Source organism: Barbus barbus (assembly GCF_936440315.1).
Source record: "Barbus barbus genome assembly, chromosome: 45".
Taxonomy (NCBI): Eukaryota; Metazoa; Chordata; class Actinopteri; order Cypriniformes; family Cyprinidae; genus Barbus; species Barbus barbus.
Genome location: NC_136723.1, coordinates 8,253,977 through 8,274,859, shown reverse-complemented (window position 1 = coordinate 8,274,859; position 20,883 = coordinate 8,253,977). Strand labels below are relative to the sequence as shown.

The 20,883-nt window shown below is 37.9% G+C and overlaps 3 protein-coding genes across 6 annotated transcripts; all 3 read right to left on the bottom strand.

Annotated features, from left to right (window-relative positions):
- Window positions 1–457: 457 nt before the first annotated feature.
- LOC306864419 (E3 ubiquitin-protein ligase TRIM37-like) lies at window positions 458–3,746 on the bottom strand (the record flags this gene model as incomplete). The annotated part of the gene is made up of 5 exons (XM_079408428.1): window positions 3,603–3,746; window positions 2,885–2,966; window positions 1,571–1,672; window positions 1,081–1,121; window positions 458–578 (listed from the first exon to the last, which is right to left on the bottom strand). The coding sequence occupies exons 2-5, from the start codon at window positions 2,903–2,905 to the stop codon at window positions 458–460; spliced, it is 285 nt and encodes a 94-aa protein (XP_079264554.1). The 5' UTR covers window positions 2,906–2,966; window positions 3,603–3,746.
- Window positions 3,747–4,560: 814 nt separating this feature from the next.
- Window positions 4,561–14,602, bottom strand: LOC306864213 (rab5 GDP/GTP exchange factor-like). Of its 4 annotated transcripts, XM_079408044.1 has the most exons (11): window positions 14,533–14,589; window positions 13,571–13,763; window positions 13,254–13,447; window positions 11,934–12,077; window positions 11,584–11,604; window positions 10,797–10,963; window positions 10,624–10,705; window positions 9,307–9,439; window positions 8,912–9,003; window positions 8,550–8,806; window positions 4,561–6,110 (listed from the first exon to the last, which is right to left on the bottom strand). In XM_079408044.1, the coding sequence occupies exons 2-11, from the start codon at window positions 13,747–13,749 to the stop codon at window positions 5,709–5,711; spliced, it is 1,671 nt and encodes a 556-aa protein (XP_079264170.1). In that variant the 5' UTR covers window positions 13,750–13,763; window positions 14,533–14,589; the 3' UTR covers window positions 4,561–5,708. The 4 variants fall into 4 exon arrangements, with proteins under 4 accessions (XP_079264170.1, XP_079264171.1, XP_079264172.1 ...); XM_079408045.1 differs by lacking the exon at window positions 11,584–11,604; XM_079408046.1 differs by lacking the exons at window positions 11,584–11,604; window positions 11,934–12,077 and having other exon boundaries at window positions 14,533–14,602.
- Window positions 14,603–14,743: 141 nt separating this feature from the next.
- Window positions 14,744–19,917, bottom strand: LOC306864116 (BTB/POZ domain-containing protein KCTD7-like). The gene is made up of 4 exons (XM_079407833.1): window positions 19,357–19,917; window positions 16,853–17,022; window positions 16,495–16,673; window positions 14,744–16,413 (listed from the first exon to the last, which is right to left on the bottom strand). Exons 1-4 carry the CDS (start codon window positions 19,651–19,653, stop codon window positions 16,037–16,039), a joined length of 1,023 nt encoding a protein of 340 aa, XP_079263959.1. The 5' UTR covers window positions 19,654–19,917; the 3' UTR covers window positions 14,744–16,036.
- Between the last annotated feature and the right edge of the window lie 966 nt (window positions 19,918–20,883).

Here is a 20,883-nt window from a genome sequence, read left to right as displayed (position 1 = left end):
TAATTGGTCACTTAGTCATCCCAGAACACGAAAACCAAATATAAGCTATGGCGTATGTTTTTTTTTTCTATATGAAAATATTTTACCATTTATTTTTCCCCCTAGGACTGTATGAAAAGCCATGATATAAATAATGTTTTAAATATTTGTGCTGTTCATATTTTTGTAGAAACTGTGGTACACTTTTTAAGAACTAACAAAAAACATTTGAATAGACATTTTTAACATTATAAAGTCTTTAGTCATTTTTGATCAGTTTAATACATCCTTGCTGAATAAAAGTATTAATTTCTTCCTTTAAAAAAGAAAAAAAACCTTACTGACCCCAAACTTTTGAACAGTAGTGTATATATTGCACAGTTAATATTATATATAGTTATTCCACAGGGCCAAAAGTGCCCATGGTTCAGAAACACTGTACTGAAGCTGTCAAGACTGTATTAATATTCAGTATTACTCACTTGTCTTTGTCGTTCTCTTCATGTTTTGTGAGGTTGCAGAGCTGCAGTGTGTCCAGTTGTTGAGTCACTTCCTCTGCCCAGCGACAGTTGACCAGTTCCCTCAGCTGAAGCGGAGCTCTGTATACAACGCAAGCTTGATTAGCAAAAAGAACCATATACATGTTTGTTAATATTACTTTTTTTTTAGAATAGAGAGAGGACAGAGGATTAAGATTGGTATACAAGCTGGATTAAAGTTAATTCCATAAAAATTATATTATTAATGTTTGAATATTTTTTTTTAGATCAAAGCATGGGATATGGGATGCATGTGTGCCAGCACTCCAGATAAAGGAGTTCTTGTTTGAGCTTTAATTATAAAGCTGTGGTTTGAAACACACTTCAAACTGCTTTGGCAATTATGTATTTGTGTTTCTATTGCCAAATATCAGGTGGCTCTGGTCCAGTTTTCTAAAGTTTTTTTGGATGCGGTTCCCTTAATGTAACTAATCAGTGCTTCCCTGAAATGATCTCATTCTGTAAACTCTAAGAATAGAAAAATCAATACTTAATCCTCTAGATTTACTTCAAAAACTGTTAGAGCTCAAAGCATCTTTTGAAGTTGAACCTCAGAACTTACCGACAGTGGGGACACTGAGCTCTCTGTTCAGTCAGCCATCGCTGCCAGGAAGAAAACAGAAGAGCAAAATTTACTAATTTATAAATGCTACCTTGGCTTAGCCTTTGAATCAATAAGCATTAATAAGCACATGACGCATTTTATTAGTAGGATTCGTCCCAACATGGCGCACTTGGAAAGCATTTAAAAACATTTACACTGCTCATTACTTAAAAGTGTTTTGGCAAAAACAACTGAAATATATCTCTCAGATCTCAAGTGAAATGTGACGTGTATAATATTTGTGTATGATAATAATAATAATAATAATAATATTGAACACCGTTTAGAAATCTTTAGCCATATCCTCGATTTATGAATTTAGTCATGTCCTGTCAAGCTGACACAATAAAGAGAGTGTTGATTAATTAGACAGACACTGTGAGCTCTTCTAGGCTGTGTGTAGTACGATCATTGTGCTGTTAATGAGTGCGTATGCAGGTTAGCTCACCCGTATGCAGCTAAAACAGCACAGTTTGGAACAGTGAGGGCAGAGACGTGCATCACGCAGCTTTTCCATGCAAATGAAGCAGCGGAAGACTTCCGCTATACTCTGAAGAGGTAGTTGATACATGAACAAATTACTGAGTTAACGCGAGAGTAATAACATTCACTACAATATAATCAAACCGTTTATGTTCTTAAAGGAATAGTTCACCCAAAAATATAAAATTTGTTAAAAATGTATGGGATTCTTCATCTGAACAGATTTGGAGAAATTTAGCTTTACATCACTTGCTCATGGATCCTCTGCAGTGAATGGGTGCCGTCAGAATGAGAGTCCAAACAGCTGATAAAAAATATCACCACAATTCACAAGTAGTCTACACAATTCCAGTCAATCAATTAATGATCTTGAATTAATAACAATTTACTAATCTTGTAAAGTGAAAAACTGCATGTTAGTAAGAAACAAATAAAACTAAGATATTTAACTAACCTTCATTACTTCTGGACAAAATAATCCATTCATCTCTAATGATCTGTGCATATTTGACTCCAGATTCAAATGAAATGACTTTTTCTCTGGAGAAGGCATTATTATGGATAGAGGACTTTAGCTGGAAGCAACAGTCTGATGTTAAAAAAACATCCTGATGGGTTTGTTTATTTTAAACATGCAGCTTTTCACTTCACAATACATTAATTGATGGACTGGAGTCGTTTAGATTATTGTGATGTTTTTATCAGCTTTTTGGACTCTCATTCTGACGGCACCCATTCACTGCAGAGGATCCACTGATGAGCAAGCGACGTAATGCTAAATTTCTTCAAATCTGTTCTGATGAAGAAACAAGCTCAAATTGGATGACCTGCAGGTGAGTAAATTGTCAGCAAGTTTTCATTTTTGGGTGAACTATTCCTTTAAAAGGACAGTTCAGACAAAAATTTACATTCTGTCTTCATTTACTCACCCTTATGCATTTTCTTGTGTGCCTCAAGCTTGTAATATATATAGCGCACAAATCTTATAGATCACTGATAACTTTCAAAATCCTTTTTTCTTTGTCATTTGAGAGTCTTGAATCTCTATTATAATGACAAGAGTGTTCAGGATATTTCTTATAAATTCAACTTTAGTGTTCCATAGAAAAAAGAAAAGATTTGAATTGCATGAGGGCGAGTAAATAATGACAGATTTTTCCTGTTTGGCTAAAGGCTGAAAGTCAAGTTGTCTATAAACAAAAGGCAACTTGATGCCTGCAGAAATTATAAAGCATACACAAAGCATAAATCATACACACACATCATACTGTAAACATACCTCAACACTCTGCTCATCCATTTCAGCCAGTTTTAATTCCGACAGTCAAATATATCTGACGGGAGAATCTTGGTTGCTTTCACTGCAGTAAAAGCAGAGAGCATTCAGATGCTCACATTTCAGCATTATCATGCACACAGTCTACAGTAGATTCCTATAAATGCCTTGGCAACTCAGAGCTGATGTGACAAGTGACAGAAGACATGCATCTGTATGAGCTTATATGACTGCACATGGCTAAAACACACGATGGAATAAACACATAATATTAAGTGTAAGTTACTGCCAAAATGCTGCAGGATACATCTGCCAACATCAAATGGAGGCCTTCATGGCTTTATAAAGCACATAACGGTATCAAACACAAGATATCAATGGTAAACATTCACAGACGATTGACTTGAAAAACAAAATAACCCATAAATGGTCAACATAGCGATCATTTCGATCAATAACAAACGCTGTCATATATTTAATATGCCTGCAGGGACAATTTTTGAGCACATCCAACAAGAAACATCTTCACGTGCGAGCTTAAAACTCAATGCCAATACAGAGAAAATAAGAAACGACGGATAAAGCGTTAAAACAAGAATATATTATAAATAAATACACAATACATAACTAGCAGGTGATATAGCACACGTTAGCATTTAGCAAGTTAGCTAGCATTTAGCAAGTTAACAGAAAAACCTCGTATTTATCAAAATGCATTTACCTTTTAATGTTGCCCTCGAATCTGTCACTCCGACTGTCTACATCAGACGCTATTAATTTAGTGTTTAATAAACAGGTATTGTTTATAGCCTAGCAGCAGCAAGCAGAGAATGTAGTTAGCGCCTATATGTCAATGTCAGTCACCATGGGAGACCGTGTCAGTCACCATGGGAAACCGTATCCACCAATCGTATTCACTGTTGGCAGCCGAGCGGATTAGCATTAACCAATCACGATCGCGCATTACGAGTGGGCGGTTCATTAAGTGTTGTGACACGCCTACTTAAAAGCGCCAACATCAAAATATTTAATTCATGACTTTTTTTTGTTGCTTGTTACCAGTTTTAACGGATTTAACCGTTTTTTGTAACTAAATTCTTAGGATTTTGTATCAGATTTACAATCTTTTATCAAACTGACGCGCTGTATTTGTTTTCTAGTGTAACGGTAAAAGTTGAAGTAGTTTAAACTGATGAAAGGTAGGTGATGTGCCATTAATAAAGCATTTTTTATCAAATGATACTAATTCAAAACCATGCAATACACGCTATATCAATGCCTCAAATAACCGAACAAAAATGAATGTCACATATTGACTGAGTAACATGTACTTGCAGAGTAAATCAAGATCTCAGCATATAACTTGTGGAGTGTCTTCACTCTCCTGAGAGACACTGACCTACATTCTATACTGAGAACCTCTGGAGGCCTGCAGGTACAGAGGAACATCGTACGACACTCAGGTTTGGTGGGGCTGCAGATCTGTTATGGATCTGATGGCTCATTAAATGAGCCATTTTCAAAGTCCCATATGAACATGTGCAAATTAAACAGTCACATTCAGGCTATACCAATGAGACGCAATTCAACTCATTTCAGAGATATTTGAGTTGGCAGACTGACATCTGCACAGCATATCCTCACCTATCATCCGTAAGTAAACAGCATTGAGAACGAGCAATGATACAATACTGGACTTTATACACATTTTAGTGTACACTTCAAAACAAAAATAAATATTGTGTTGAAATGTTGTGGGCCATTGGGTTTAAAACATGTTGCCAACAATTATTTCATTTCTATGCTGGCCATTAGATGTCAGCATTGTGCTTTGCTGATTTATTTTAGTGCTCCAGAATGATAAATAATGATTCACACACAAAATAACACACCTCAAGTTATATTTACATCATAAATAAAGCAGTTCAGTTAAAATATCACACAGAGTCATAAATCAAAATCATTACTGTGAATGAAACCAATTATTTTCACATGAATATAGTGTTTTGCCAAGTACCTTTTACAGTTACAGCTAGGGCAGTATTAAAATTTAAACTTGATCGCATCTAAACTGGGTTTATGTAATGCTGACAACATCAAATGCAAGACATATTAATGTCATCCTCATCTTGGGAGAAGTTTTTTTTTTTTTTTTACCTGCAGACACCATGACAGAATTGCATAAATTTAGGTGAGCAAATGCACAGCTTTATACCTATATCTTCATTTGTAAATAAACAAATTCGTATGCATAATGCTGAATCATATGCACCAACAGTATATCCGATCAATTCCGTGAATTACACTTTAAATTTCCTAAATATACAGTATGAGCAGCAAATAATTGTATACATCCATAAAAAGACCTTCATCAAGGAGAAATACACACTAAGGCATGAGGGTGAAACACCCTACAGTGAACATGACTTATCTACAAGAGAAATGCTGATATGTTGTGTATGATCACATTAAGAGGAAGTATTAGCAGCTATTTGATTCAATTATTTAAAACAACTCGTATTAAGGTAGATCAAACTGTTGACAGATCTTTTAAAGCCTGGTTAGAAAAGCTTATTTAGTTTCACAAACTCTGCCTCGTCCTTTATGAATCAGCTGCACAAATGTAGTCAGACAAGAATATGTTTGCAGAAAAGATATGATGGGGGACTGTGTAAGCGCATTTAAAAGACAAATGGAATGGTAACAGCCCAGATACAGCGAGAAAAGGAGTGGATAAGATCAGCCATTGCATTTAAAAATGCTTTACCCGTCTTGGTACGACCATGTCGCTGGCTTATTTATTTACTCCAGAGGACAGTACACTACGCTAACCTGCAAACACTTGTGGCTGAAGGGGAGGTGGCAGCCTGTCGTTCTCCACATTCTCCGCATCGATCGCAGATGCTCGTGGTTTGATCTCCAGTGGGTATCGCTCCAGGATTTCCTGCACCTCGCGGGCCATGCTGTCCTGCCATTCTGCCAGTTCGGTCTGCAGGTTCTGCGTCCCCTCGATGATCTGCTGCTGTCTTTTCTCGAGGTTGGATAGGAGCTTGAGGTTGTGATGGATCTGGCTAAGTGCTGGGTTGACACGGGTACCACTCTGGGGCCAGGCTGCAGGATCGTCTTGCCTTCGAGGTGAACCCTGACCAGACATGTAGCGCTCAAAGTCCTCAGGGCTGAGATTCAACGACTGGGCATCCAGCTTCTCTATGAAGGCAACGGCACAGCACTGAGAGGAACATGAAAATTAAGAAAATACAATGAAAAGGAACAAAGAAAAGATGTGAATAGAAAAGATTAGACTAGACTAAACAGTAAGATTTATTCACAATTTGCATATGACTAGCCAGCCTCCAAATTTCAGAAGTAATTATAGTAGCCTCAAACAGTATTGGGACACTTTTGCCACACTTAAATGGATAAAACACCTACAAATTTAAATGTTGCCATAATTTATTCACCCTCATGTTGTTGCAAACCTATATGACTTTTTTCTGTGGAGCACAAAAGAAGACATTTTAAACAATGTTGATAACCAAATGGCTTCCTGTTTCTCTCTCACTGATTGGAGTGTTTTTGAAGCTGCTGCAAACCATCTGGACGAGCTCACAGAGACTGTAACATCATATCAGTTTATGTGCATCCCTACCAAGACTCATCTAACTTATAACAACAACAGACCATGGTTCACTGCAAAACTCAGACAGCTCCGTCAGGCCAAAGAAGATGCTTACAGAAAGGGGGATAAAGTCTTGTATAAACAGGCCAAATACACACTGAAAAAGGAGATCAGAGTGGCAAAGAGGAATTATTTTGGCAAGCTAAGGAACAAATTCTCTTCCAGTGATTCTGCTTCAGCGTGGAAAGGTATGAAACATATCAACAGTTACAAGACGCCATTCCCCAGCACTGTGGAGAATCAACACCTGGCAGACAACCTGAATGACTTGAAAGACTGGTTTTGGCTTATCTGCAGGCCTCCACTGGACCCTTACTGAACCCCCTGCAGTTTGCCTACAGATCAAACAGATCTGTGGATGATGCAGTCAATCACACTTCATCCTGCAGCATCTGGACAGACCATGGACTTATGTGAGGATCCTGTTCGTAGACTTCAGCTCCACTTTTAACACCATCATCCCGGACACCCTTCAGAATAAACTGACACCGCTCTCCGTCCCCACCTCCGTCTGTCAGTGGATAACAGCTTCCTGACAGACAGGCAGGCTGGGAAAATTCTCATCCAGCACCTGTACGATCAGCACTGGAGCTTCCTCAGGGCTGCGTACTCTCCCCACTGCTCTTCTCCCTCTACTACACCAACGACTGTAAATCTAAAGACCCCTCTGTCAAGATCCTTAAGTTTGCAGACGACACCACACTGATTGGCCTCATTCAGGACGGTGACGAGTCTGCTTACAGACAGGAGGTTAAGCAGCTGGCTGTCTGGTGCAGTCTTAACAACCTGGAGCTTAGCACGCTCAAAACTGTGGAGATGATCGTGGACTTCAGGAGAAACCCCCTGCTCTCCCCCCACTCACCATCATGAACAGCACTGTGACTGCAGTGGAGTCATTCAGATTCCTGGGCTCCACAATTTCTCAGGACCTAAAGTGGGACAATCACATTGAGTCCATTGTGAAAAAGGCCCAGCAGAGGTTGTATTTCCTTCGCCAGCTGAGGAAGTTCAACCTGCCACAGGAGCTGCTGAAACAGTTCTACTCTGCCATCATTGAATCCATCCTCTGCACTTCAATAACTGTCTGGTTCAGCTCAGCTACCAAATCTGACCTCAGAAGACTACGGAGGGTAGTCCGGACTGCTGAGCGAATCATTGGTACAACCGTCCCCACTCTCCAAGAACTGTACTCATCCAGAGTGAGCAAAAGCGCTGGTAAAATCACTCTGGACCCCTCACATCCAGCACACTCCCTCTTTGAACTGTTACCGTCTGGTCGATGCTAGAGCTCTGAGAACCAGAACGACCAGACACAGGAACAGTTTCCTCCCTCAAGCAATCCATCTCATGAACACTTGACACTAAACGTGGAACACACAACTCTATTATACATTATTTATTCACCACACACTTATTTTTTCATTTCAAATTTGCACATACTTGACCTGTACACACATAATTGTCTATATTATATATTGAGTTTTTGCTGTTTTGTACATTGCTTATTTGTATACTTGTATATTATTCTTTTATTATCTGTGTCCTGTTGCTATCTCTCTGTTGCACTGTGGAGCTTCTGTCACTATAACAAATTCCTCGTATGTGTAAAAAACCTGGCCAATAAAACTAATTCTGATTCTATTGACTTCCATTATATTTTTTGTCCATACAATGGAAGCCAATGGGAACCAAAACTGTTTAGCTCCCAACATTATTCAAAATATCATCTTTTGAGCTCCATAGAAGAAAGAAAGTCATACAGGTTTGGAACAACATGAGGATAAATTATGACAGATTTTTCATGGGTGGATTATCCCCTTTAAAAATCCCTTTATTAATGTCATTGCATTAGATAACAAAATATTAAACCAAGGGGCTTTCATTTTAATGTAAAACAAGTACACTTTTGAACCAAAATAATCCACAAAAATAGATTGTTTGGACATTATAAATTATTTTTGAGCCGCTCTAAATTACGTGTGGACCTACCAGGTTGGTGAAGTAGTATCCGTCCTCTCCGGTCATTAGTCTTGAAGGGTTGCAGAAACGTGTGATGTACTGGATGTTGGACTGCAGCCGTGGCGGGTTGGCCTTCAACACAATATAGATGAGGGTGGGTAGGAAGTCATCTGCAGAAGCTGGTTCGTTCTTGGTGACCCTGATGGCATTGAAGATATGCTTGCTGCAACTGGTGATGCAGGCAAGTTTATCCCTGGGCACACGCTTGGAGTCCATCTCAATAATATCTGAGGTAGACAAAATAAGAAGAAAAAAAATCTTGTATCTTGATGGAAGAAAAAACTAAAAAGTAGCAACTAAAAGACAAAATAGTACCATCCTTGCAGACTCACCAGTGATGGCTTTGACTACACTATCAGAGACTTCAGGGATCTCCTCGTCCACAGGGACACACAACATCTCAATGGTGACCCAGTGTAACGCTCTGGAAAACCATTATTTAATAAATAAATCAAGAATGCAGATTTTAAAGGTGAATGGCTTAAAAGAATAATACCTATTTGAGGAATTTTCATGTACAAACAGCAAGTTGACACTAATATGGAGCACGTTTTTAAAAAAAAATCAATATTAAATGTAAAACAAAAATGAAAAAATATTATTTTGGTAACTGACCGAAATAAATTTAAGCTAAAGTACTAAACTAACACTGAAATAAAAATAGAGCTACAACCAAATATTAGGAAATACTATAATAGCATATAAACAAGACTAAACAATGGCTGACCGAATCCTGTGCTGGGTGGCCAGGTCTTTTTTCTCATCATCCGAGGTCTCTGGACAGAAGACACTCTTGTAGAGTCGAGTCATGATGTATTTTTCCACTTGGTCCATTACTCTGTCCACTTTCTCAGAGGAGCCTGAGGAAAGAGGAGCCGCCTGAGGTTTATATTTGCAAAAAAATAATTAATTTGGCTTCTGGCAAACAATTGTAAACCATAAAAAATGAAGTATATATGCACAAAAATGTAAATAATCATTATGGTCCATTCAGAACATTCTACAGAGGACAGCTGCTTCTTCTCATATACAATAAAAAATCCTTACCTCACATACTTGTGTCTTACAAACAAACATGAAATCAGTTTATTACAGAACCCCACTCTCACATCACCATGCTGGGAGAACAATGAAGTTTCTTAGGTGGTTAGCAGACATGGTGGCTGAGTTTACTGGATTTGCCCCAGGGGTTATTATTGTTAACTAAAACTATTAGAAGTTGTTCTTGTTAACTAAAATAAAGCTTAAATTAAGTAAAATATAAATATTAGATTAAAAAAACTTTAAAAACGTCATATAGTTTTTTTGTTTTGCAACTGAAAAGTTTAAGTAAAATTACTAAAACTAAATTAAAAACTAATTAAAAATGAAACTAAAATAATTACTAAAGCACAAAAGTAAAAAAAAAAAAAACAATTACTAAGACTAATTTTATTAGACTTATTATTTTTATTATTAGTCTTATCTTATTATTTTTAATATTTAATAAAATTCAGGTTCAGTCAAACAATTTTTAAATTAAATTTCCAAAAAAAAAAAAAAATTAAACATTTTTTTAGATAATTTATAAATTTGTCTTGCTGTAAAACAGAGGTGCCTAAATATTTTAGTATGAGGCACCAGTCAAATTTGACTGAGGGCTGTGGGTCAAAAGTAAATGCATTATCAAAGGTCAACAGAGGCCCTGGTTTGGACATCTCTGCTTTAAAAAATATTGTTTTATGCTGCAAAATGCTTAAAATGGACAACACTGGACTGCAATCTCACTCGTTTTAATGTCCCAGCCTGACCATATTAAAAGAAAAATTTGAATTACCAATGAAGAGGTTTCATTTTGTAGATGCTCTTGTTTCCCAAACAATCGAGTCCAACTACATACAAATATCATTAAAATTCCATTACACAAAACAACCAGTCAGCAGATGAATCAGATTTAGTATTCACTCTAATGGATCCAGTGAGTATTTCATTTAAATGATTCAAACCATTAGAAACTTTTTGACCAATTCAGTGCTGCCAAGTTTCTCCGAAGCATGCATTCTACCTTTAAAATGATTCAAGAGTCGGTCAGACATGCCCTGATAGAAGTCCTGCACACACTCAGACAGTTCTTCAGCACTGAGATCCTTCAAATAAGAACAAAAACAAAAGAATATGTTTACTTAAATGATTAACATGATCCAAAGGTTGCTGTCGGCAGGTAACCCTGGTTCTCACCTTTTTATTTCCCATGCTCTCAATGAAACCACGGCTCTGCTTGTGGATCTCTCTGCCGGGCTTCTGTAAGGTCTTCAGAAACTCCATGAAGTCTCGTGACACACGATCAGTCTCGATGCTGGTCTGGCGGGTAATGGAGGGACTGGGCGTTTTTCCCTCGTGGCTTTCTAAGGAACACAAATAAACGCACTCAATGTTTACAAACAGGCTGTATGAACATACTATAAAGAGAATATTAAAATGGATCAGATGAAAATGGACAGTTCAGAAGTTAGTTTTCCTCACATAACGTCATGTGAAATTAAGTAATAATTTCCCATCATTCTTACAACTGAAGCAGCCAATCATCTTCAAGAAACAGTTTCTAAGGCTGAATTACACATGACATTCTGCACAGAATAATGAAAAAAAAACACTGAATAGACAACATAAAATATTAAATATATATTCACAAGCTGACTTGCATCCCATAGACACAGAGCAACCTTCTCAGAAGTAGGCCATTCTACTGAAATATTGATCTGTTACTATGCCAACACCTTTGACATCAGATCAGAGTAAAGTCAGTACTAGAGTAGCTGAATTAATTAAAAGAGAATTCTATGTTTTGGCTAAATGCTACACAAACAGACTGTTGTACCCGTCTTTCTAAATGCCCCGTTGACAGTAATAGAGCGTTAGAAGGGTTTCAGCCCGAATGCATGCAGCTCATATATAACACTGATGCATTGGTTTGTTTTCTGTGATTTATGCTGGAGGGCTACAGTGATGTGGCACTAATACCCACCTTTCAGCCTTGATACCAGAGCTGCCACCAGATTGACAAGAAAAAAAAGAGGACGACGCATGACAATGAGACAGTGAACATGAAAAAATGGTAGGGTGAATTTAATAATGTCTATAAATAGACACTATGGTACAGATCAGGGCAGTATGTCACAAAGAACAGCTAAAGGGGAACATAAAATAATTGCTGTACTTTGTGAAATACTTTTAGCAAAGACACGCTCTTCTACACAGAACATCAAATCACACAGAAAACAGTGGTCCACCTCAGAGAAGACAAACACTGCAATCTTCATCCACGTTCCTTCGGTTCTCATAACCCCAGATTTTCCTTCAGGCTCTGGCTGTTACCTTCAGTGGGAGAGGCCATCTCCCAGGGTTGGGTAAAAATGCCCTTCAGATCCCTCAGGAGGTTTTCTCCATGGCTCTCCCTCCTGCCCTGCAACTTCTCCTCTTTCTCTTTCTCTCGTTTCTCGCTTTCTTTTTCGGGGGGGACTAAAACACCCAGGGTAGGTAATGGAAATGGGCGAAAGGGGGTGAGAAATGGATGAAAAATGTGGCAACAGAGGAGTTCAGATGAGAATATAAAGTGAAAAAGAGAGAGATAAATGTGGGAGAGGTGGGGCGGAGATCAGACAGAACGGCAGAACAGCAACGAGATGAAGGAAACAAACTGAGAGATGAAGGGTGGATCACTTGGTCAAATAAAATCATCTCATAAGAACATGATAGGCAAATGATAAAATCATATGATAGCAAATTAATATATAACTATCAAATCAAGCAAGGATGACTTACACTACCATTTAAAAGTTTGGGGTCAGTAAAAAAGCTAGCAAGCAAAATGTATTGAAATGATCAAAGGTGACAGTAATGTCATGTTAAAAATTATTTATATTTCAAATAAACGCTGTTTATTTTAACTTTCTGTTTTCAACATTGATAATAATAAAAATGTTTCTTGAGCACCAAATCAGCACATTAGAATAATTTCTGAAGGATCATGTGACACTGAAGGCTGCTGAAAATTCAACTTTGCGATCACAGGAATAAATTATATTTAAAAATATATTCAAAAAGAAAACTTTTCACAAAATAATATGTTTTTACTTTGATCAAATAAATGCAACCTTGGTAAGCAAAAGAGGTTTCTTTCATAAACATAAAAAACTGTACTGATCCCACTGAACTTTTGAACGGTCGACACTTGATGTTTCAATGATAAAGCTTTTTAATTACCAACATTCAGGTCTATTAAAGTACTATTAAACTAGCATGACAACTAGACAGTTTAGGCTTTATCAGAGAGATGCCATCCAATGGTAAAATCAAACTGGGACTAGGTATGATGATGAGGGCAGACATTTGCATATGAAATAAGCATGATTTCCAAAAGAAATCCAGAAGCAAAGGTATGTGTGATTTTCTATTTTGGGCTCTGAGGGAAAAGTGGCGACGCAGGGAAAATCTACAGCCCTGACACAAGACTGTGAAGCTCCACTGTATTTTAAATCAGTTTTCACTTGTCCAACCAAATATAATATTCATAAAGCATGTTTGATAAGGGCAAATAATAATTTTGTCCATCCAGTCCAGGACATCAGCCACCGAATCCTACTGCAAAACAACACGAATCACACTCATATCACTCCAATCCCACCCTCCTTGTACCTTTTTTAGGGGCCGTCCGAGAGGAGGGGCTAAAGAACTTCTTTACGGTGGTGACCTTACGGGTCTTCTCGTTGGTTTTCTTCTCCTCAAACTTGGAGAAGGTGGTGAGAGAGGGCTGAGAATGGGACTGTGGAGGCTGGGTCTGAGAGGAACTGTGACTGCTGACATAAGCCGCCTCTTCTTCTCGCTGCAGCCTGTGACAGGAAACACATCATTACAGCAGTCTGTCTGAACATCATTTCTGCTTTATGAATGTCTTGATGCTGCTGAATGTTTCTTTTACTTAATGCGTGATCTAGCTGCTGTTTAAGACTCACTTCTCAGCCAGAGCCCAGTCCTCCTGGATCTGTCTCTGCCGAGCTCTCTGGTACTCCTCCCTCCAGCACTTGGAGCATAGGCCCTGCCATGCAGCGTTGCCATAGTAACCGCAGCCTTTCTTACACAGCAGCTCTGATTGGTCCACATGGATCCCCCGTCGCTCTGAGCGCTGACTCATAGTGTCCCTTTTATCTAGGTAAAGAAACATGTTTGATATTGTGATCTGAATTTGCATATCTGTTCTGCAAATCATGCAGCAAGACAACAGGAGTCAGGTTACATAATGTACTCTGCAACTTTTACATACAGAACACATCAGAGATGTCAACACAGCCATTTAAACGAGATGACTCATTTACAGACCTGAAAATTAAACTATGTGAATATCAGATATTCATACTTAGATTTATATTTCAGAGCTGAAGGGCAAGTAAAATAGCGAAATGCATAGTTTTAATAACTATACGGGTGGGGGGTGTCCCAGTTAATCTGAATTTACTAACGTTAAATCACTGATGTCTAAATTACACAGAGAATGATTAAACAACCAATGACGCACTAAATCTCAATCCAAATTAAAAATTGAGCAGTTCAAACGTGTTTGATCTTGTGTCTTTATAGTTTCATTGAACACGCTGATCAACTTAATTTAACACTGATAACATTAAATTCCGGGTATTACATGTACTGACTTCGTTCAATACCGGAATGTTGTAGTTTAAACATTCATTAATTGTCTAAAAGAGGGTTTAAGAATAACCTAGAAAATACATTATCGACTGAAAATGCAAGCAATGCTAGCAAAACAGCTACATGGCTAAAAACAAACGCAACAACAGCTAACTGTCAACAAGATATTCGACAGAAATGCATTACTAGTCTAAAGAGATACTGAACAAACCATTTAAAATAAGGGCAAGTTTTAGTATTTAATATTAATCTAACGGACAGCGACAGATACCTCGTCAGCGATCTCTTCTCCAGGGTCACAATTGCATCATCTCCTCGCGACTGGTGTATGGGTTGTGTGGGCGGGGCTAAAGGTGGGCGGGGCTCGGAATGTCAACATTCCCTGACAGCTCATTCATCCTCTTCTGTACTTTCGTTTACTAACCTGATAAATTAAGCATTATTGTGAACGTTCAAATGTGACAAAAAGGATCTGCTTTTAATAAATTGCAAAATATAATGTTTATTGTCAGCACAATAAGAGCCAGTATAATAATGCAATACAAACAACAGTATTCACCAAATGTACAACAGAGAACAAATATGCATCGATTTAGACTTGAGCAACATAAAGTAAACTGGGCAAGACTGAAAATAAGTCCCAGTTAGGATTATCAAAAGCATTGTAACTGGTTTAGATATTCTGCTGCAAAAACACAGAGAGCTCATGCAACATCATGTGGCTTTCACAGCTCATGATGACTAAAATAACAAATAATGCTAAATCATATGCGATTGTTGAGGGATATGGCAAATAAAAGCATGGAGAAATGCTTTTGGCAGCAGAAAATAACTTCATAAAGTGTCAAAGTAGCAAAATAGGCAATCTAACCTGTAATAAAGTGGCTAACAGTCTTTAAGTATAATTTTAAATATACTCCTTTTAATTCATATTCAGGACATATTTAATCTAGCTCATAAACGTATTCTAAAAAAAGAAAAAAAATCTATTTTGGGCTCTCCTTTGAGAACAGTTATTTTTTTGTTGTTGTTGACATAAATCAAAACTTGCTTGACTATGCTTGCCTAGTGATGTGTGGTTATTTTAGAAGGCTTTATGTGAAACTTTGAGTGGCTGGAAAAACCAGACAAGACCTTTGTATTCTTGTTAAAGTCAGCATCTGCTGAGATTGCGTGATCTAAGGTGTTCATTATTGGCACCATGACACAGATCAGATCCTACATATATAAGTCATGTAAAACAAATGGGGTAAAATACTGTAGGGAAAAAAAGCTTTCCTTCTTAAGAAATACATCACAAACAATTTCTGAATATGGGTCCAGTTAACTGATTCTTCGATCAAACTGTTAATACATTCAATACATCTAACACAGAAACAAACTTAAGAGATGTCATATTTAGAACAGAAAACACTGTTTCACATAAATTCACTTCTTCTGAGGATGATTCCAGAAAATCCCTTTAGAACCACAACTGGACAAAACGATTCCGGGATTATTCTAAATAAACTTAAAGTTAAACAAATACTTACAAAAACTAAGGAATCAATAGAGCTGCCCATAAAATAAATTTGGGGTTTCATGAAGAAACAAAAGAGCAAATGCCACAATAACATCCATCTTGTTCAAAAGCTTGTCATTATTTCCGCTCATTTCAAGTAGGACTCTATGATCCTGCTGGTTTCATGTAACTGTAGACAGCAGCAAACATCATTTGCACAAACTTGCCCATATTAGTTCTTGGCAAAAGAAACACCAGGTAAAACACCTCACCTTCACCACCAGGTGATTTTAAACTCATAGATTGGCCTTTTGCAGTAGTAGTGGTTGACGAGGTGTTTGTCACACACGCCGATGCATTGCTGGTCAGCAGAGATGCCACGCTCTTCCAGGTCACTTACTATGCAGTGAAGAAGATCATAAACATCTGCCACTGCCTCCCACGGCCCGAAGGACACGTCAACTTCACAATGGTGCTCAAACAGCTTGGCCTCACTCTCCGAGCGCTCAAATCGCAGCAAATTGAACAGTGGTCTTTCATAAGGGGTGATGGGCATCTCCTCCTTGTACACACAGATCTTCAGTTTTGCAAAACGAGCCTTCCGCTGCATGGCACGAAGTTTTGCAATCTCCACAATCCGCTCAAGATTTTCTGGAAGAAAAGGGGACAATTGTTTAGTCAGCTGAAAACCCCACTCCTTTTTATTATTTTTATTTAGAATTTTTATACTACCTTTATAATAGGGCAAAAGATCAAGAAAAGCCTGTCGCACTTTCTCTCCGGTAAGTGGCTGCGTGTCTTCCAGGCTTTCCAAAAGAGGCCCAATAGCATAATACTGAGCTTCTCTGTGCACCGCACGAACACGGTCCCTCTGCGGTAGCTCTCCCTCTCGCAAGAAATTCAGAATATCCCTAATGCCAGACAAGTGTATATAAGCGTTTCTAATAAGCATCATATCAAGCAGTTATTTAAGTAATCCACTAATGAAATAATAAAAACAAAAGCTAAATTCAAATAATCAAAATGTTTGCTTTGTATTTTTGGGTACTAGGCACCAACCATAATCAGATTCACTAATCTAAACACTTACCCAAAATATGCTCCGTCTCGGTCAATAAAATATCGTCCCTCTGCATCCCTGGGAATGTGGTGGCGGCCACTAAACATGGCGGCCAGCATTGTGTCCTCAAAACGTCGCAGGGTGGACAGCCGAGTGGTAAAATATGTACCTCCTACATTCAGGGGGATGACCTCTGGGAACTATGGAGAGAGAGGAACAACAGAAATAGCCTTTTACATTACATTGTAATGTTTTAAGTCTCTTATGCTCACCTAGAATGCATTTATATGACGTAAAATTTTGAAATATTTTAAATTATAAACTGTTTTCTATTGGACACACATGTGCACACATTGCGTCGTGGTCCTGTCGTGATTGCGCATCGAATGCTGACATGGAAGAGAAGAAACTGTTGAATAAAGTTGTTATTTTTGCTTTCTTCATGCACAAAAAGTATTCCCGTAGCTTCATAAAATTACGGTTGAACCACTGATGTGACATGAACTATTTTAACAACGTCCTTACTACCTTTCTGGGCCTTGAACATGAAAGTCGTGTTGCTGTCTATGCAGGGTCAGAAAGCTCTCGGATTTCATCCAAATTATCTTCATTTGTGTTCCGAAGATGAACGAAGGTCTTACAGGTTTGAAACGACTTGAGGGTGAGTAATTAATGACAGCATTTTCATTTTTAGGTGAACTATACCTTTAAAGGTCACATGATCCTTCATAAATTATTCTAATACTGATTTGGTGCACAAGAAACATTTATTATTAGTATCAATGTTGAAAACAGCGATGCAGCGATGCATTTTTAGGATTCTTTGATGAATATAAAGTTCAAGGGAGCAGAATTTATTTGAAATATAAATGCTTTCTAACATTATAAAAGTCATTATAAATGTTTTACTGTCACTTTTGATCATTCATGCTTTCTTGCTGAATAAAAGTATTTCTTTCTTTAAAAAAATGTAATAAAAAAAATGCCACAAACTTTTGAACGGTAGTTTAGAGGTCATTCTTCAGTTGGGGTGGCAAATGAGAGGCAGAATTTGTAAAAATGCTTGTTTGTCTTTTTCTAATAAAATGTATTGCTATGCATTTAAAATTAGTTTAATATGCTATAGCCATTAAAATAAAAACTTAAGAACATTTAGATGTTTAAATAATTTAAATCAAACACTGGTGACAGCCACTTATGTCTATGTCATTTTGAAGTAACACCACAGACGTAATATAACACCATAGACTTTATATGGCAAGTTACTATAGGCTCTGTGGTGTTACCAGAAAAGACAGTAACACCACAGACAAATCAGCCTAAATCCAGACTTTTCTAAAATGGAGGCTGCCATCATGATGATTTCAAGATCAGGGGACATTTTGGAAATATTAATAAGTATGTATTTATCACAATTTTGATTAAAATATGTCAGATCTGCAAGTTATCAACACCAATAAAGTGCGACACATGAAATTGTCAGAAATTTAGCTAACTTTAAGAAAATTAATAAGAAAGAATGAACTCCCCATGCACCCCTCAGATCAACCAACACCTGCAGTGACCTTTACACACAGGAAGTAGTCCAAAAAGAATCCCCCCTTTTCTTAAAGGGTTGTAACACCACAGACATGAATTTGGGGAACACAACTTTTTTCTTAAATATAACAAAATATGTATTTTTTTAAAACAATTCAATGAAATTGTACATGTTAAAAAAAAACTATATTTACAATATAACATTTGTTTTAAAAATGTTATATTGTTGCGATTACATTCAATGATACCTCTCTAAGGTATGGCGGGAACATCCATATTTAGTTACAAAATGCAATATCTAAAACTCAATTAAACATGTATTATGTTTATCCTGCAGAATACAAACATGCAAACATTTTATGATTTATTGGTATTTAAATATTTCAACTGTTGTAGAATAGAGGGACACCACTTGCCAGCACAAATGAAGAATGACCCGTATATAAGACATATCACGGTACTAAAAGTTAAAGTTGTGCACGTGCATCTACTAGCAATGCAGTCCCCTCCCATGTTCATTTGAATGCTGTTACATGTTTAAATTCTCTTAAACCCCGTTGGCAATGATAAACAGGTGTTAGACTAATCATATTACACATCTTGACAGGTCACGCTGGGTTTATCGCAGTGACACCTTTAACACAGACCTTGCAAAACACGATTAGTTTAATCCAGTCGATATGATTTGATAGACGTGTGATGTGAACCAATCAGAAACGACGTGCACCCGCCCCACTGGGATAAAGCACCAATCCGCTTGCAGCAATCGGGAAGCCGTCACGCTCAATACATCTGTTGCCTATGGAAACGGTTATTATTAAGCATTAGAAGCTGGGAAACTTTGACACGGCTCCTCCAGATGATCCTTTGGGGAAAAAAATAACATTAAGCGGACGAAACGCAGATGAACGTGGACGTTTTAACTTGCATTTAACTTCTATGCAGCAGACTACAACTATAAAATAGCCCATCGTTTTGAAACCTCGGGGACTTACCTCCTCAGGTGCGTCTGAGGTGCGAAGGGACTTCCCTAGAGTCAGGTTAGGGACAGGTATGGCTGGTTTGCGATACTCCTCTTCCCCGTTGTCCGCGCCCGACATCGCATCTCCCTGTTCCTCAGTGTCACTCGCAGCCGAAAACACCACCATCACTCTCGGCTGAGGAGGGACCGTCCGCCCCTCCTGCGCGAACCTCCTCACCCGCGATGTTGCCATTTGGAGCGGAGCTGCTGCGCTAAAGGAAAGCGGAGGCGGCTCTCCGTTCGGGGTTTCGCCTGCTCCATTATGCTGCATGCACACACCCACAGCAGGTCTGACACGAGCGTCGATCGAGGGCCGCACGCCTCTGTCAGCGACTGTTGTGATGTCCTGGAGGACGGCCGAGCGAGAGGTGTGGTCTGTAGGCTGGTCAGGTGGATGTGTGAGGCTGCTGGAAATCACGTACGCAAGATACGTAGCTGACAGCGTGCTGCTGGAATGTTTTCTGCTGCGCGCTCCGCTACAGGCGTAAATACGAACAGAGATTTACAAACGTGCGTAACTTGTGTACACGCACGCAGTTCATCAGGCGTCGCTTTTGAGATTAGTTACATATTTATTATAATAAATATATAACTGCCAATATGTGACCCAGGACCACAAAGCCAGTCATAAGAGTAATTCATTTTTTTTAATTGAGATTAATAAAGTGAGATTAATACATCATCTGAATGCTGAATAAATAAGCTTTTCACTGCAGTCAGGCCAGCCTCCACTTTGAAAAGCCGCCACGTTATTTTGGGTTGCGCGCATATACTAGGCGTTGCGGTAATAGCGTGGAAAAAAAGGAAAAGCGATCTCTGGCATTCATTCAAGAACGTTTCTCTGTCAATAAATAGTAAATGAACGAATGAACGAATAAATATATTTCAAATAATACAAATGTTTAAAAAACGGTCTGATAAAATGAAAATGACTTAAAATGTTTAGTAATATTAAATGTAGAATTTCCAAATAATATTCAAATGACTGTCTGATGAGAAATAACAAAATAAAAGCCTTTCATGAACTTGCATATAACCACATTTATCTGTAAATTCACATTGTTATAAAAAGAAAACTCCCTGTTTCCACAAAAAAGTTTCATTTTTGATTAACAGTACACCACTTTTTGTCTTTGATTTTTTTTACACCACGTTTTGTCTTTGATTTTAGATAGCTCTAAAAAGGAAACTTCCTGTTTCCACAGACCAGTTTCAATTCAGATTAAAACTCCACTATCCCAGGGTGGCACTCAACCTGTTTCAGGACAATCTGATGTTGCATTACATAATAAAAGCCCTCCAAATATTATATTCTACCTGTTCTGCCTGTGAATGTGGATAGCTCTTAAAAGGAAACTCCCTGTTTCCACAGAACAACTTCAAGTCCACTATCCCAGTGTGTCACTTAGTCAGTTTCAAGACGATCTGATGTTACATTACAAAATAAAACTCATATATGACAAATTTTGTCTTTGATTATGGATAGCTCTAAACAGGATTA